This window comes from Mugil cephalus, chromosome 14 (genome assembly GCF_022458985.1).
Source record: "Mugil cephalus isolate CIBA_MC_2020 chromosome 14, CIBA_Mcephalus_1.1, whole genome shotgun sequence".
Taxonomy (NCBI): domain Eukaryota; kingdom Metazoa; phylum Chordata; class Actinopteri; order Mugiliformes; family Mugilidae; genus Mugil; species Mugil cephalus.
The window spans coordinates 12606793-12623299 of NC_061783.1; the positions used below are offsets into that span (position 1 = coordinate 12606793).

General features: G+C 40.6%; 1 protein-coding gene across 1 annotated transcript in view; it reads right to left on the reverse strand.

Annotated features, from left to right (window-relative positions):
• Positions 1–16507, reverse strand: part of necab1 (N-terminal EF-hand calcium binding protein 1) — a 30789-nt gene that overhangs the window by 11290 nt on the left and 2992 nt on the right. Inside the window, exons 3-6 of the mRNA XM_047605198.1 lie at positions 15556–15664; positions 11716–11741; positions 11419–11516; positions 4283–4419 (exon numbers count right to left, since the gene is read on the reverse strand). Coding sequence (XP_047461154.1) covers positions 4283–4419; positions 11419–11516; positions 11716–11741; positions 15556–15664 — 370 coding nt within the window. The remainder of the gene's footprint in view (positions 1–4282; positions 4420–11418; positions 11517–11715; positions 11742–15555; positions 15665–16507) is intronic.

A 16507-nucleotide genomic window follows, 5' to 3' on the forward strand; every position in this document is an offset into this window, starting at 1 on the left:
CCATACCGTCCACCATGGATATGGGCTGCACAGTTTCTTCACACGTATAACACCGACCACAAAAACCTATTTAAAGCCGCCAGAGACACAAGCACATCTCTAGATGTTTGACGAACAGAGAGATTGCATCCCGGCGCACGGGGGAATCACTCAAGCGAGAGGGATCTTGGAGGAGAAGAGGAGAAGCTGCTCGGGGAACGAGAGAGAGTCACACTTCGAGATGACATGACAGGGTAATGGAGGGAGGGAGAGGCGTTTAGAGGGGGTGAAGGGAGGGAAGGGAAAGTTTGTGAAGGTCCCTGTCGCTGAAATGTCAATTATCCATAAGTCCGTCACTTCCTGACCCCAAAGACAGACAAGACAGAAACAAACAAACAAACAAAAAAACAGTGATCATTTTAAAATAAGCACATTCATGTCAAACAACAGACAATAATACTTTGTTAGGATTGTCATTCAGACACGTTTTGACTGATCCAGTGATGTTGTTGTAAGTTGGAAATTAACTAGCTCAGAATCACACTGTGGAAGAAGCTATACATAATTTGTGTTTGGTCCAAAACAAACACTAAGTAATTTTTTTATGTATAAAATTAGTAAAAGGATCTAAAGAGAGATGTTAAAATCTGTCCTACACCTGAACAAATGGTTGCAGAAAGCCTTGAACTTTGCTTTAGAGGGTTAAGAGTTCAGTACGGTTTTAAAAAAACAAACATACGTATAGTCTGAAACCAACTGGAACTGAGTGTCTGATAAAGTCTGATCCATCCATCGCTGTTACGTTTGTACTTCTGCTGTTTCCAGTGTGTTTTGGAAATGTACTAATGGGGTCTTAGATGTCTGCTGATGGCAGATAAAAGCATGCTTCCCCTCTCGAGTCGGCAACACTTAATTGTTTCTGAAATGCACGACAGGTTTCGCTGGCATATTTGATAAAACAGCAGCTCACTGGTAAAGTAATTCCTCGACATTCAAGACGTGGTGGTTGGGAGACTTGTGTGATCCTTGTATTTCCTGTTTCTATTCTGGATGTTACTTCCTCTGTGTTCAGCGTCTTGCTTTACCTCCAGCTTGTGTTTCTCTCCATTGATTATAGAATTGATTTGTTTTCATGTGCTGCTTTCTTAGTCGTCTCAGCTGTGGCTTGTTAGCTTCAGTGTGTCTTTGTCTTTTGTCTGTTCGTTCACCTGAGGTTCAGGTCACTGTGGGTTCTTGTTTTTTTTTTTTTTTTTTGATTTGTTAGTTGGATTAACCTGCCACACTCTCTCCTTTTTTACCTACATGGTAAATCCTCATTAAATTAGACATTATTATTTAATCCAAACCATGGTTCCTTATGTGTGTCTTTGTGTGTTCTGCACTTTGCTCCACCTCCTTACTACACAATACTACACAATGTGCTTAAAGATTGAATCCAAAGCTGCTGACATAAAAAATTATATGACATGAGATTTTGTTTCATTGAGAAATATTTTGGATGGGAAACATAAAGAGATGTACCACACCAACAAGCTGACAGGCACAACACTTTATGTGTTAACATATTAGTTACTGTGATTAGTAAAGACATGAGACTTCTACAGACTGTTAACCAGGACAAACCACAAAACATGGAGTAGATCATGTTTCAAATATGAATTTACACTTAACGCTACAAGAGCAAAGGCTTTTTGGAAGGAGTCAGTGTGTTTGGTGAGTGGAGACTTCTGCAGTTTGAGCAGGACGTCAAACTCATTTTACATCCTTCGTTGCAGAACATTTTAAGAAATTATTTTTTTTAAAGAAATATATATAACTGCAGTTTCAGCACACTGCTGCCTGCTTTTTAGTGGTGGGTGTTGAGTTCTGTCCACTAGTCTTACTAAAAGAATGGACAAATTAGGAAAATCAGCTACTTTAATTGAAAAATAGCAGTTTAAGTATTTGCAGATTCATGCCACAGGCCAGATTAGACCCTCTGGTGGGCCCTTGGGTCATATGTTTGACACCATTGCTTTAGTGTAACCTTAACTTTGATAAACACACGGTTTAATTAATTACTTTTTGGCTTTTTGACAAACAAAAATGTTGCCACTCAATCTTCATGAAACCTGCATTTAGCTCAGGAGGATGCATTAACAAGTGGATTTTTAATTTGCTTCACATGGACATATTTACACACACTGATTCTCCACCATCTGACTAGATCTCCACTTAAGTATTTTCTGCTACTGAGAAGATCAGGACCAGCCGAGATACGTATACACACAGCAGAGTGGATCCGTCCTGAATAGATCAACATTTTGTGTGTGTTGAACGTAGCCTTAGCAGAGGTTGGCAGCAGGTTAGTTCGCAGTCGCTGAACTCAGGCAGGTGACAGGATACAAAAAGACGTGCCTGCATGTGCGTCATTACCTGTTCTTTAAATGCACCAGGCTTTAAATGAACATTACCTGCAGGGGGCGACCCACAAACACGCTCTCTCACACACATCGCTTTGTGTGTTATGGGTGAGTCATCACCACTAATGAAGTGAACACACCAGAGGCATTTTTGATTTGTGAATGCAGACTGATCAAGTGCTGCACACACACACACACACACACACACACACACACACACACACACACACACACACACACACACACACACAACAAAGCGCCCTAAGAACAAGAGCCTCAGGTTGAATAATCAGTGGTCCAGTCCTCTGACACACAGAGAGTCGAGGGGGGGTGAATGTTTATTATCAGTGAAGACATTTAGACACATGCTAACAATTAGATCACAGCCGCATTAAGGTCATATTCTAATTGTCAGTTTCGCACGCATTCACGAATCTGTCTTGCAGGTTGTTTAAAAATAAATTAAAGAAGTTCACAATTTGGCACAAACTGCTGGTGACACTAAATAGTTTTCACAGAGGTTTTAACTGATCTTTGGGCGTTGGTCACATTTGACCAGAGACTTTATAAGACAGCAATCTCATCTCATCTCATCTTCTAATACCGCTTATCCTCACTAGGTTTCTGGAGCCCATCCCAGCTGTCATTGGGCGAGAGGCGAGGTACAACCTGCCTTGGTGTCCAGTCTATCGCAGGGCTAACACAAAGGCAGACAACCAGTCACACTCACACTCACATCTATGGTCAATTTAGATTCACCGGAGTACCCAGAGAAAACCCACGCAGACACAGGGACGACGTGAAAACTCCACCCAGAAAGACCCGAGATAAACCACTTAAATAATCCTGAGCAGAAATCTGTTGAAATATATTACAGCAAAACAGAAAGACGCCAGGCCGACCGTGTTTTTGCATCGACACACACAAGACGTTCGTTATTGACTGTTAGTTACACTTAATTGTAACTGATATACGGGTCACGTCCTGGAGAGCTGTACCCTTTCTTGTGCATGAGTACTGGTAGTTTGATACATGGAAGCCTTTTTTTTTTTCTTTTTGGGGGGAGAAATAAGGTAAAGAGTTGTTTTAACCAGATCTGACTGGTGATGCAGTTTTAATGTGTCCCAGCACTCACTGAATTTGCAACTCCAAAAGAAAAAGAAATAAAACTTGTTCACAACCTAGTTCACAAATGGACTCCTTGACATGTGTGTTTTATTTAGGCTTAAATTTATGCAGGATTAAGAGAGTGGCCACTTTGAGAGAAAGACGGGTGCCCTCGCATGTTGTCCACTGTCTCTGTCTTTACTTACAGCTTCTGTTCCCCTGATAGAGGCGTGATCTTCTCTCAAAATAATGTTATTAAGATGGCTGCCGACTGGAAATACATGCCTCCAGGCTTTGGACTTTGATCTGGTATTTCTGTGAATTTATTCCCATGTTGCCCATGACACTAAGCCGAAAGATGCTAAAATGCTCCAACAAAACAAGTTTTAATTTCATTCCTGATTTCTTACGTCACCTTTCTTGTATTCATTTGTCTCATCCTGCCTTCAGCGTTTCATTTCTCTCAATAATGCACCTTTAATTTGCTCGTCCTCTGCTGTATTTCCCCATAGGGAAAGGATTAACATATTAATCAAATAATGAATCACAGATATCTGCTGGATTACAGGAAGGAGCAGGTGCTCTTAACAAACACACTGTAAGAAACGGTGTTGGCACATCAAGTCTATAATGTGGGATGTTAAATTATTGTGTGCGGTTTGGACAAAGCCGTTCTGCTCGCGGTGAGAGCTGTAATTATGCGTGCCATTGTACAATAGATTTTGTTCATGCTTTAAAGACTAATTGTGTGTACGTGTATATTTGTGTGTGGGACCAGAGAGATTTGGTCCTACTTCTCTTGGCGGGTCTGCTCGGCTGTGGTTTCCATGGCGCACTCCAGCGAGCTCTGAAGTGAATGAAGCTGATTGGTTGTCTCCTTCAGCAGGAAGCGGGTCACAAACTGCTCCAGGTGGGTGGACTCCTGATAATCCTGTCAATCGAGGGCGAGGAGGAGGACAAGTTAGAGGAAGGGGAACGACAGAGGAGGGCTGCGCGAGGAGAGCTTTGACACATTTCATATGCCGGCTGAGAGTCACTCAACGGCCAGATCTCCTCGGCTAATTAAAATCTACCCACAATATTATTCATTTAGAAAAACTGCACAACCCTGCTGCTGGAAAAGAGAAAGGAAAAGATGTCAAACCTCTGGTTCTTACACTCTCTGATCTGTTAAAATCCACTCTCTCAGTAGTGTTTAATCAATCACCGCAGGTTCAGTGCTAGAGTACAATTTAACACAAGCAAAACTAAGCAAGTGGGTGTGAGTCCATTTACTTTTGATGAACTTAAACTGAAGGATTTATTTCCTTTATCAATTAAGACTTCATAGATGATAACTAATCATAATGATAACTAATGATAAATTGACTTTGATAAAGCTTCCTGGTAGTGGACAGAATATAAAACTTGCGTTAATAATGCATCTTCTTCTCATTGAGATACAGCATTAAACTGCTGAATAAACTAATTTCATCTTGTTTTTCAGGGTCAAACATACAGTTGTAATGGTCTGACTGAATGCACTCAAGGTAAATGGAAACATGTACGCACATTTACCTTGTGATAAAACAGGCAGCTCTATTAATCAGATTGAATTCATATGATGAAATAACCACATCTCTGATTATTTCTGAGTTCAATCGGAGGCTGAGCTGAACCCACACACATTATCAGACAAACTCCACGCCCCTTTTGTTGCCAACTATTTTTGGCCGGCACAACAAGCTGCGAACATGACATTTGCCAATGTTAGTGCTCATACAGAATTGTTGAATCTTCTCCACCTGATGAATCCTAATCTAAAATTTTTTGAGGGGGTGTTTTGGTTTTCACCAACTCATAAGAACGGTGAGATAGTTTCACTGTGTTCACTAAAAGACCAGTCGGGACCAGTCGACGTTGGCCCCTCTACCGTATCATTTTTCATCGCCACTTACAACTGTGTATTATGATGTTTTCCTTCATTTTTCAGTTATTAAATCTTCTAATGTAATTTGTTTTCCTTTTTTTAGGATTAACCACTCAACAGTGAGTCAGACTATTATTATGTAAATTATGTATTAGTTGTCTTATTCACATTTCTCTGATTTGCATACTATAGTATCCATAACTGCTGGGTCAAACTCAGACAAAGCAGCCACCGCTGATTCTGGAGCAGAAGAGCATGAAGGTTTATTCTTTCATTATATATTTCATTTTGTAAACATTAAATACTAATTTTCGTGGAAAAACTGACGAATAATAATAATCTAGTCTTGGAATACACAAAATCTAAATGGGCTTCTCAGTGCCATAGCTCTAGGCAGACAGTTTCACTTTACCATTGTATGTGGTCGGCAAGCTCTTTTGAGTAAAGTGACCCCTAAAATATTAAAACCATCCCAAAGTCAGTACAATAATTAAATGTCTTTTTACTTAAAAACTGCTCATAATTACTGAGTAGAACTTAAATAATACCACTCAATGCAGCCTCGTAACTGAGTGGGTGCTTTACTGGGGCACTGTCAACAGAGATAATATGCTTGAAACATAAAGACCGCTGCAGATAACCTCCAAATTAGTAACGTTCAATTAGCTTCACTAGGAATCGTTGCTCTACAATGAACTGGTGACTTATCCACAGTGTCTCACCGCCTCTCACCCAGTGACAACTAGGCTCTGATGTCCTGGGTCTCTGCTCTGCTGCTCCTTCTCCTGGTCTTAAGTTGTTTCTGGTGTCCAGATTTGAGTTTTTTGGGGGTCATCATCTTAATTGATCTTCCTCTCTGACTGCTGGAGTTCGCTTGCTCGCGCTAACTTAATTCACATGAGGAAGAACGAACTGCGGACCAAACAATTTTTAAGAAGGGGCCAAGGGGGTTATTGAAATTATTAAAATTAAATATTGTGTGACTTCGTGGCTTTGTTTTAGCTCAGATTCATTAGTGCATATAAATATTAGTTGAGTTTATGTATAATAATTAGAAAGAAAAGACCACAAAGGTAAAACCATAACCTAAAAGATAGTAAAACGAATGAGTGAAACTGTAGAGCCAGCTGATAATTGTGACGGTTTCGCTTTTTCTATTCCAGTGCTCCTCTCTAGCTCCCTCATTATTCTGCATCTATTTTCAACAGGTGTAATCTTCAGAAGATGACATGTTTACATTTCTGCTTTTAAAATATCTCAGAAATAACATCAAATATGTCAATCAAATATGTCAGTCATCAGCACCTTGTCATTCTGGGAGCCTATGGTACATCTATTTTTGGCTCGTTGTGTTTGTTGAGAAAGCTGATGGGAAAAATAATAATAATAAAAATGTCAAACTCGATGACATTTTAGAGTGATGTCATGTGCTTTGCCCAGAACGGAGCAGGAGGGCTTAGTGTTTTTTTGTTTTGTTTCGTTTTTTTTTTTTTTTTTAGGATCTAATCAAAGGGGAGTGAAGGATGCTTGGCACAGAAGAGTTTGCAGTTTGCTCACTGCACCTGCTCCCACAGTTGTGAGCACAAAGACTGTTTGTACACTCGACTAACAATGAGGGGTTTGAAGGCAAACGCTAAGTTAGATTTCAGAATGACTAATGCATGAATGGGTAAGTGTGTGTGTGTTTGTGTGCGGCACAAGAAGGGGAGCAGAGAGGAAATGGATTTCAGCCTTTCTGTTGATCAGTAATTATTGTATTTTCAAAAGATTATGTTATTTTAAAAGCTAGACACACGCGTGTGATAACTGAAGTGCGTGGAGTGAAAATACTCTGTGGGAGAGTGTTAGAAATTAACTCTCGCAGCTTTCCTATTTGTCCTCATGACCACACATCTGGAAGGAGTTTGAACAGCTACACCTGTAGCTCCTGAAGTATAAAGACGGCACGACACAAAATCTCAGATTTCTACAGTGTTTTCAAAAGGTCTTCTTAAGTTTATTATTTGACTGTGGGTTCATGAGCACAAACACCTGCACACGCTTGTGAATTCACTCAGTGAGAGTGAGTCATGACAAAACTGGTAAAGGTCAGTCTCCTGCGATCTGAGCATAGATTACCTCCTGTGGTCTGTACTGTGTGTGTGTGAGTGTGTGTGTGTGTGTCCTTCACTCCAATCTACAGCAATTTTAAAAAAAGCTCAAGGTCTGACTGATTTTTTTTGCCTTTTCTGCCTTTCCCTTGATCTTTTATTGTGAGTTGTACAAAAGGTCAGATGGGTGTTTTGTTGGAAGCAATGCTTTGTAGTTTTCTGCTGTTTCCTACATCAGGCTCTGAGCCAGCACTGCTGATAAAAATTACACCATTTAAACATTGATCCCAAGCTTGCCCCGCAATCACACCTTACCCTGCTTCTGTGACAAATGCCTTGACCTTAACGGTTTTTAAATCCTGATTGGAAATCGTTAACAACTACTGTCAAAAATAAGCTGATTGAAATGTGAAGTGACCAGCATCTGATGTTTAGATGAGTTCAGTTGCTGGGTTGAAGGTGGCGGTCGGTCCGAGTAATTTCACAAAAACTAGGAACTAGGAAGTATAGACTCTCCTCTAATGGTCACACAATATAATGCGACGCAGGGATTAGCCTAAGAGCTAAACCATGCTGAACACAGCTTTGACCCATGAGAGTGACGTTGTGACTGCACCATCAGTCTTGAGTTTTTTGAATTTTCTAGAGGACACACAAAACCAATTTCATGGCCAAAAGCTTGCACTTGAACACATCGCAAACACTACAGCCAACATCTACCTGGCACATATGTTCTGCGTAAAAGTAAGCAACCCCCCCAGGAAACTGGGAGAAGGCGACAGCATTTTAGGCTAGGAAGCCAGGAAAAGTTACAAAACATTGCACATTGTGAATCGTGCCGATAAGCTGGTCTCTACAGTTTATTCATTCAAATATTGTTCAGATTTGATGAAGATTTCAAACGAGAAAAGATTTTGTTGTGTTTACTTTCATCACATTCTTTCTTCTTCCTTTGTTCCGTTTCCCTGAACTGACCAACGAATCAGAGAGAGCTCTGTAGTACAAGTAAATATGCAAATGAAGATGGAAGATGTTTTTTTCTTTGGATGTGAGCACTGAACAAAGCGTGACTGAGATCAGACACAGATTCTTACTTCTTCTTGGAGCGGCTGGTATTTGTAAAATATTTGTAGTAGGTTACGTAACTATAACATTAACTTCCACTTAAAAGAACGAGTTACTTAGATTTAGACATTTTTATTTTTGCAAGTATTTCTGAACAGGATGCTGAGACACGCTACTGTTGTTAAGTAGCCTTTGCCCTCACTCTCAGTCGCTTCCTTTGAAATCCTACTAAATGCAAGTGAGAGCTGTATCTGACACTTGTTTTGTAGCCTGTTTCCCTCAGTCACCAGGTTACTCTTGAGATGTGACGGACCAATCATTGCTATAACGTAATATTTATTAGATTGTCACGAGCCATATGCAACGTAATTTCGTTCTGTATGCACCCGTGTATACAAAATGACAATAAAGTTAGTCTAAGTCTAAGTATTGTTCCTGCTGAACCAGTTTAATACTTTGTATAATACTAAAAATTTATTTTTTTCCTTTGGCAAGGGTGTAAAAGTAACATTCATAAATAGTATGTAACCTTCACAGCAACAGCTTTAAATATTTAGTGTGAACTACATTTTTCATTTAGTCGTGTGGAAATTACTTACATAACAGCTCAAGGTTGAACTATCAGTGTAAATTAAGTCTTAATCATCCAAATACAGTTTTATTACCCTAAATTAAATGTTTTGTTGAGCCTAGGTATGAGTGTGAACTAAAACCCTGGATGTCTCTAATGAGATATGTATATCTGGCTCTGAATTAGATGCACCGTCTTGTTCCAGCTCCCCCGCACATGTGCATGGGAATTTGATATGTGCGCACCAGAGCCCACACATAAATTAGGTTGTGTGCGCACACATACACACTTGTCATCTTTCAGCGACAAGAAAAAAAAAAGAAAAAAAGAACACCTTCTACCACGCACACACATGCATCGGGCCCCCTCACATACATCCACAGCCAGAGACCACCCACTCAAATACATATGCACCTCAACGGAGACGGCTTAGCTTTAGCCTGTGACTAACGCAGCATCTGTTCTCCTCCTCGTTCAGCCAATAGCCAATAAAAGAGAAATGCGGTGCGTCATGCAATTCTGACTTAGTTTCGTGGTGTGACTCATTTTTCAGGTCAAACTAATCTTTCCCGGTGTCACGGGCACTTCATAGAAAGGAAAATATAAGATTCCAAAAGGGCTCCTGGGATGAAATCAGCGGTGTGATATCCTGTCTCTGTTTTAGTGTGGTAGTGGTGTGGTGTAGTAATTGAAGTTGAAAGTTATTGCCAATTCTATCCAATTTGTGCAGAGTAATTTGTTTTTCATTCGAGCTTTCATTTAGAGTGTCTGTAGGAGAGAAGTGAAGTGTTTCGAGAGTATGGCTGAGGCGGCACTGGGAGCCCTGTTTTTCCTGTAAAATATGACTCAAAGCTTTTAAAAGTCAAGTGCAAAGTGTATAATCTTTTTTTTTTTTTTTTTTTCTTTTTTCAACTGACAAAGATACATGTACGCACAGCTCCTGTTGTTTCCTCTGTTTCATCTCCTGCTCTCAACTATTCTCTTGGAGAACAGAAAATGATCTGAGGTGCAATTTCATTTTTTTTCTCACCTCAGATCACCACTTGAGTCCTAGGAAAGGTGATCTAAAGTACCAGCATGTTTCTGATTCCTTGTAGGAATGAATTTCAGCCTCATGCTGTTCACTACGGTGCTCCTTCTGGTCTGTAATGTTTTTTAAAAAAGCGCTTTTATCTTGAAGTAAAACATATTTTGCCGACCTGAATTAATTTACCCCTTCATTATTTTGTCATGACTCATGTTTTCTCAATAAATCCGTTGAAATTAATCATGGTTTGATTCCATTTTGCCTTAAAATCTCCCCCCTCTGCCGTCCTTATCCTCTCATCAAGCGCCCACACATTTTCTGAACCCAAATCATTATCTGTCATTATCATGCAACTGTGTCCCAGTGTTTGAGGCGTTGAAGTCGTGTGTCTTAATTCGTTACCTCTCTGTATGTTAACACTACAACTGACAAGTGAATGGCTCAACTCCCACACACTGGTCAAGAAGAGTGCAGATATGAGGGCCGATTATAGCGTCGCAGCATGCGCCAGATAAGATGCTACAGACAAAGGCGCAGTGCTTCAAAGGAAAAGAGGCTCTCCCTGCAGATCTAAAAAGCCACCTCTCTATCTTCCCCATCCACATCCTTTGCCTGCTTCTCTTTATCATTTCTCCCCGGAGTCTTTCTGCTATCATCTAAGATAATTTACTCCCATCTCTGTGTGTTTGCCTTTCTCTCCTTTGCCACCCTGATCCTCCTCCTTCTCCTTCTCCGATTACGCAAAAGGTACTCGGCTTCAGACAGCTCTACAGTAAGATCAAGAGGACACAATACATAATGATCAAAAGCGACGTTTGTTTGGTAGCGTAGCCACATTTAATGTGGCGCCTATGTTAGCTGCGGGTCCAAAAAGAATAACGTGTTTTTATTTCTGAGGGTTAATTAATGGCATAAATGAGCTGTGACTTGTCCCGTTTGGCTCTGTAGTGGAAATGTGACTAATGGGAGATCTGAGGAAACCAGCTGGGCAGCAGAGGAACCTGCTGGCAGAGATTTACAGCAAGAAGCTGAGTAAATCAGACATGACTTGTTATTGTAATTAACCCAAGTGACATACTTTTCCACAAATGTCACACCAACCCAGGATCTTCACAGGTTTGTTTTACTAAATAGATTTTTGGACATGATGGCCTCTTCTTTATTATATATATTTATGGCAAAACTGCGTGTTCTCGTTCCACTATTTCCAAATGAGACATTAACATTTACACAGCCGCAATCAACATATTCATCTTCGGTCATCTTACCTTCTTCGTTTTGTCCATCGCCTTCAATATGGACATATTCAGGTCTTCCAAGGCACCAAGGACATTCTCGTATTCACCAAGGTGCTGGGAGAAGTAGTCTTCACAGCACAGCAGCCACAAACACAGAAAGAAGGAAGAACGTTTTGTGAGTTAAGCGACCAGGACAGGGCTGTAGGTGTTTTGTTGAAGCAGCTCTAGTGTGACATCTCAGTCACACAGCCTTTAGCGGTTTAGCAGAACATGTGACCACATCTAAAAGTTTTTTTTTTTTTTTGCTTGGGTGAAGGTTTAACTTACCACAGAGTTCATCCGTGTCCACATTGCTGCAATACAGAAAAAAATATTCAGTTAAGAAGAATTCCCCAAAAACTCACATCTTATATAACACGTGCAAAAAAAATCTGTGAATGTGGCAAATGAAGGCGGGTAAAATGTGTAATAGACGATTGAATAATTTAGCACACTTCAGAGGAGACTCCCTTTTGATAAATGTTCGTGCATGAGTGTGTTGTGCGGAGGTCCGATTGTGTGTGTTCAATACATGTGTCAGGACAGAAAGAGAAAAAGAAAGAAAAGAATATAGGAAGTCGGACCTCGAGACATCGCATCATCTTCACAGCTAGCATTAATGGGCACAAAAAACACATTTTGTCTGTTGTTACAGTGACGGTGTTGGGGGTATTTCACTGGTTTCAGCTCTATACCACAGAGGCTGTAGCTGCTGCTCACAGGTGGGGAAAGTGCTACAGCTAATCAACTAGTCCACCCAGGAGGAAACACAAAAAAACAGACGCTAAACTGAGGATCAGACCGAGAAACTCTTTATTTTTTACATCTCAATACATTTTTACTCCCAAAAATAAGTTTGAATAAGGCCTCACCTGCACATTTAACTAATTGCATCTGCACAATACATGCAGCGCATTTGTGTTTAAATTTGAAGCACTGAATGAACTTTCAGTGTCTGACATCAACCTGAGCTGGTTCACCAGCTTGTCAGACAAAACCTTACAGCTCTGTGACTCATTCTTTAATCAATACAGGATTCAGTTTCAGACTTCCAAATTACTTCCTAACAACAAGCCATCTGCCTCCTTCTGTATTCATTTTACAGGGAGCAAGTGTTTGTCGGCGGTTAAACACAGAGCTATTTTCACTTACTAAATACACAAAACGAACCACAGCAGCTAAGAATAAAATCATTATTCTGTATCAGTTTATCAGTTTATTCTATAACAGCAGGGTCGAATTCACAAAAGCAAATCAGAGACAAGCTCTTATACTCTGTTCATTGTTTTCCGTACATTTTACCCAAACTGTCATACACCAATCAGGCATAACATCATGACTGCCTTTCTAATATTGTGTATTTCGCCTAGGATGCTGAGGGGAGGGGCCTCTGTGGATCAGGCTTGTTCCAGTTCATCCCACAGATCCTTGATCAGTTTGGGATCTAGTCAATTTGGAGGCCAGGTCAACACCTTGGGCTATTTTTCATGTTTTCTGAGTCATTCCTAAACCACTTTTGTGCATGTGTCAGGCTGCATCCTGCTGGGGATGGCCGCTGTCATCAAAGCGTGTCATTGCTATGGGGTGAATGAATGAATGCCAGTTCCAAAAGTTTCCCAGCAGGACACTGAATCGTGACAAGTGGGTCAATGTTATTCACTCCTCCTGTCAGTGGTTTTAATGTTGTGGCTGATTGGTGTGTGTATATATGTTTAATCTCAGGTAAGAATTAATTTAGTGTGACACCGTGCATTTTCATGACATCTTCATGACGTAATCTGTCTTAGCCTGAGCAAACAGAAAATCATCTCACGTTGCATCAGATTTTATTCACACACACAGTCAGAGGCAGCTTAAACTTTCCCACAGAAAAACCCTCATTGAGCTCTCTGTGACATTCTGCAGCCTGCTCAGTTTTTAATTTAACTAGTAAACACTTGTGACAACTGTTTCAGTGAAACAAAAGTATAGACCGTTATCACTGGCCTCTGCTTACATTATAATTAAAGAGTATATTTAATGTATGAACCTGATTTAGACAGCAAATCATAGTTATTTGAAAGGATGATATTAGGCGCTGTGTAAATATATATATGTATATGTATGTATATGTACATATATATACACATACACTGATTGTTCACTTTAAGCAGACGTCAACGTTTAAGGGCCAAAAACTGCAGTTTCTCAAACGGCCACTTGAGGCCTCTTCCAAAACGCCAGAGGCCCCAGAAGCCCCAATTTTAAAAGTAAACATGCTGACAAAAGATAATATTGGTCCCTGCAGCTGATTTCTTCCTACAAGATCGCCGTCAGGGGGTGAATTTTTATATAACTCAACCTAACTGTAAATTTTATGAGGGCTTAAATGTATTCATAACATGCACATGTGGCCACTTTAAGTGACATATGCATTGACGATTGCCAATCTAGGCATCTCATGACCATCTCTTTGACCATTTATGTATTATCCAGGCTTGAGACACTGCTAAGAAGACATCACAATTAGCTCAACAACTCTTCGGGAATCTCATGGATGACCTCCAGGAGGGTGCATCCATCTTTATATACAGCCCATGCTTAAGATCTGTAATTCTTCAGGGGCAACATGTAAAATATTTAGCCAGGTATAAGTATGAACAGCGCTATCTCTGGACACAGAGGTGCACTATAGGAAAGATGTTCATTGGTGCCCTCTGTTTATATACACGCTCATATATCTCACCTGTATCTATGTTGGAGTCTGTACTGAGGACCAGGTCATTCATAAAATGTGGGTCATGCTAAAATATACACTGCTGCCCATTAAGTTGGAAGGATTCTGTTTTCACACACATTCCTCTTTTTATTCTCATTTACACAAACACATTGTCAAAATCATTTCATGAGAAGAGGTAAATATTATCCCAATTTATAGGCAACGGTGTATGTAGAAGGCAGATTGACAGGACTTAGACAGACCCTAATTAAAATCAACTCCGACAAAAACCATGTCACTTAAAAATCACTGAAATAGACGCAACACAACACTCTGCTTGCATCAGCGCTGCGCCGCTGTTGTGTAACTATAACTAGCTGCTATTTTTATGTGTTTTGTGGCTCACTCTGTGTTTAGACGGAGCACAGTGGTGACGACAACATCTGGATTCACAGCGACGCAAACAAATAATAACATTAATTCCAGATCACTGTTTCTTATTTCCTCGTTGCTGGACTCGCTGACTGTGCGGCTGGAAACGAGGACACACCTGCGCACATGCGGTATTTTGTGCAGGCTGGTGATGATTTATGCAAGCATCGATCGCAACACAATGTCGGCTTGAAACATCATTAACCTGGTTTTCCATTTCCACTCAGTGCTCCGAACAAATGGGCAGAAGTGCCCTACAGTTTGCCTGTGATCTCTTCCCGGCGTCAGGCATGAACAGTGTCCCTTTCTATTTCCCCTTTGATTCCTCTCCAGCTGGTGGTCTTTGCCAAAAACCCACCCTGAGTATCAAAGAGAGTCTTACAAACTGCCTGCAGCACAAAGCCGAAGGAGGGTGAGTAGCAGTCGATGCTGTTCGATAAGCACGCTTGCTTAGCAGCGTGCAGCTGGTCCCAGCAGAAATACAGATTTGGCCAAGACCCCGTCTCCAAACCGTAAATGCATGTGTGCGATTACGGCAGCAGCGCTGAATCGCTGAATTTCTGATTGTTGACGAAAAGTGTTTCAAACATCTTGAAAAACAGCCTTGTGAGGCGAGCAGAGAACTCAAGAAATGGGTTTAAAAAGGGTAAAAAAGATCATGAAATGATCGAGAGTAGTGTTTAAAACAGAATTTGAACGCGGCATCTTTAGTTTATTAGGTGCATCCATCTAAAGTAGGAGTGTAACACAAACCTGCCCTCATCTAGTAGATACTGGGATGAATTAAAACAAAACTTGTCTCTGCTTCCTGGAGGTGTTATTAAACCCAGTATTCAAAAATAACTTTGTAAGGCATGTAATGGTTGTACAGGCACACGGCGAAGCAACCACTTTCCACACAAAAATCTCACATCTCACCTTTCTTCCATCACACATATTGTCCTCAAAGGGGAGAAAAATAAATAAATAAAATGAAACGAGGCGGTTCATTGACTCACTCTGTGTTGTGCGTATCAATTGTGTGGAAGAGCTCCTTCAGTTCCTCGGCTGTCAGGACTCCATCAGAGAAGTAGGATTTGAATTCATCAAAAGACAGCTTCCCATCATCTGTGGGCAAAACAAAACAAACAACAAATCTTCTCAATACACTGTCAGAACACTCTTTGTGGGAACCCTTGGGTGAATTTTGGTCTCAATCAAATATCCTTACAGGAAGAACAAGAAACAAAGCATGTGTTACGCTATCATTTGATAATAATCTCGAACATATTTTTTTTTCTTTGGGGTTCTAGAGTTCAGAGTAGAGTAGAAGCGGCATGAAATATTCATGAAATGAAAATAAACGAGTCCCCCCGAACTGAACGTCCTCCGGCGAAACCAAGTCAGCAAACCACTGACAACTTGTTCTTCACGCAGCTCTGCCTCCGGCAGCGTCTTTCTGTTCCTGTGACACGACCAATATTTAACTCTTCACCGCTGACCTGCCAACAACACGCTCACACTGATTCTCCGCATGAACGTCGCGGCACATTTTGGAGAAGGCCCAAAACGCAGAGGTATATGGCATTCAATTGAGCATTAAGTGGCTCGCCGTCGATGAGCTCAGACATAAGCCTGGAACAAGCTTGACACATAAGCGCCTCTGTTTATATGACACTAAAAACAAACATGTGGGATGTGTTCTTCTTTTGCTGCATGACGAGGCCTCAAATCCACCGTAACGTGGGGCGGGTATTAAATAAAAGATCAAGCGTCTCATGCAACAGCTTTGATTAGCTATTTTTGGCCTTTTACCGTATATTGAGCTCAGATTTTTGATTACAAGCAGCAAGAAAAAGAAGAAGTGTGTAACTGTGTGTTGATATGTCTTATTCCAACTTTCTCTTACCTTGTAAATAGTTAATAAAAGAAGAACAAGGAGAAGGCGCGTTAATGGAAAACAAAGAAATT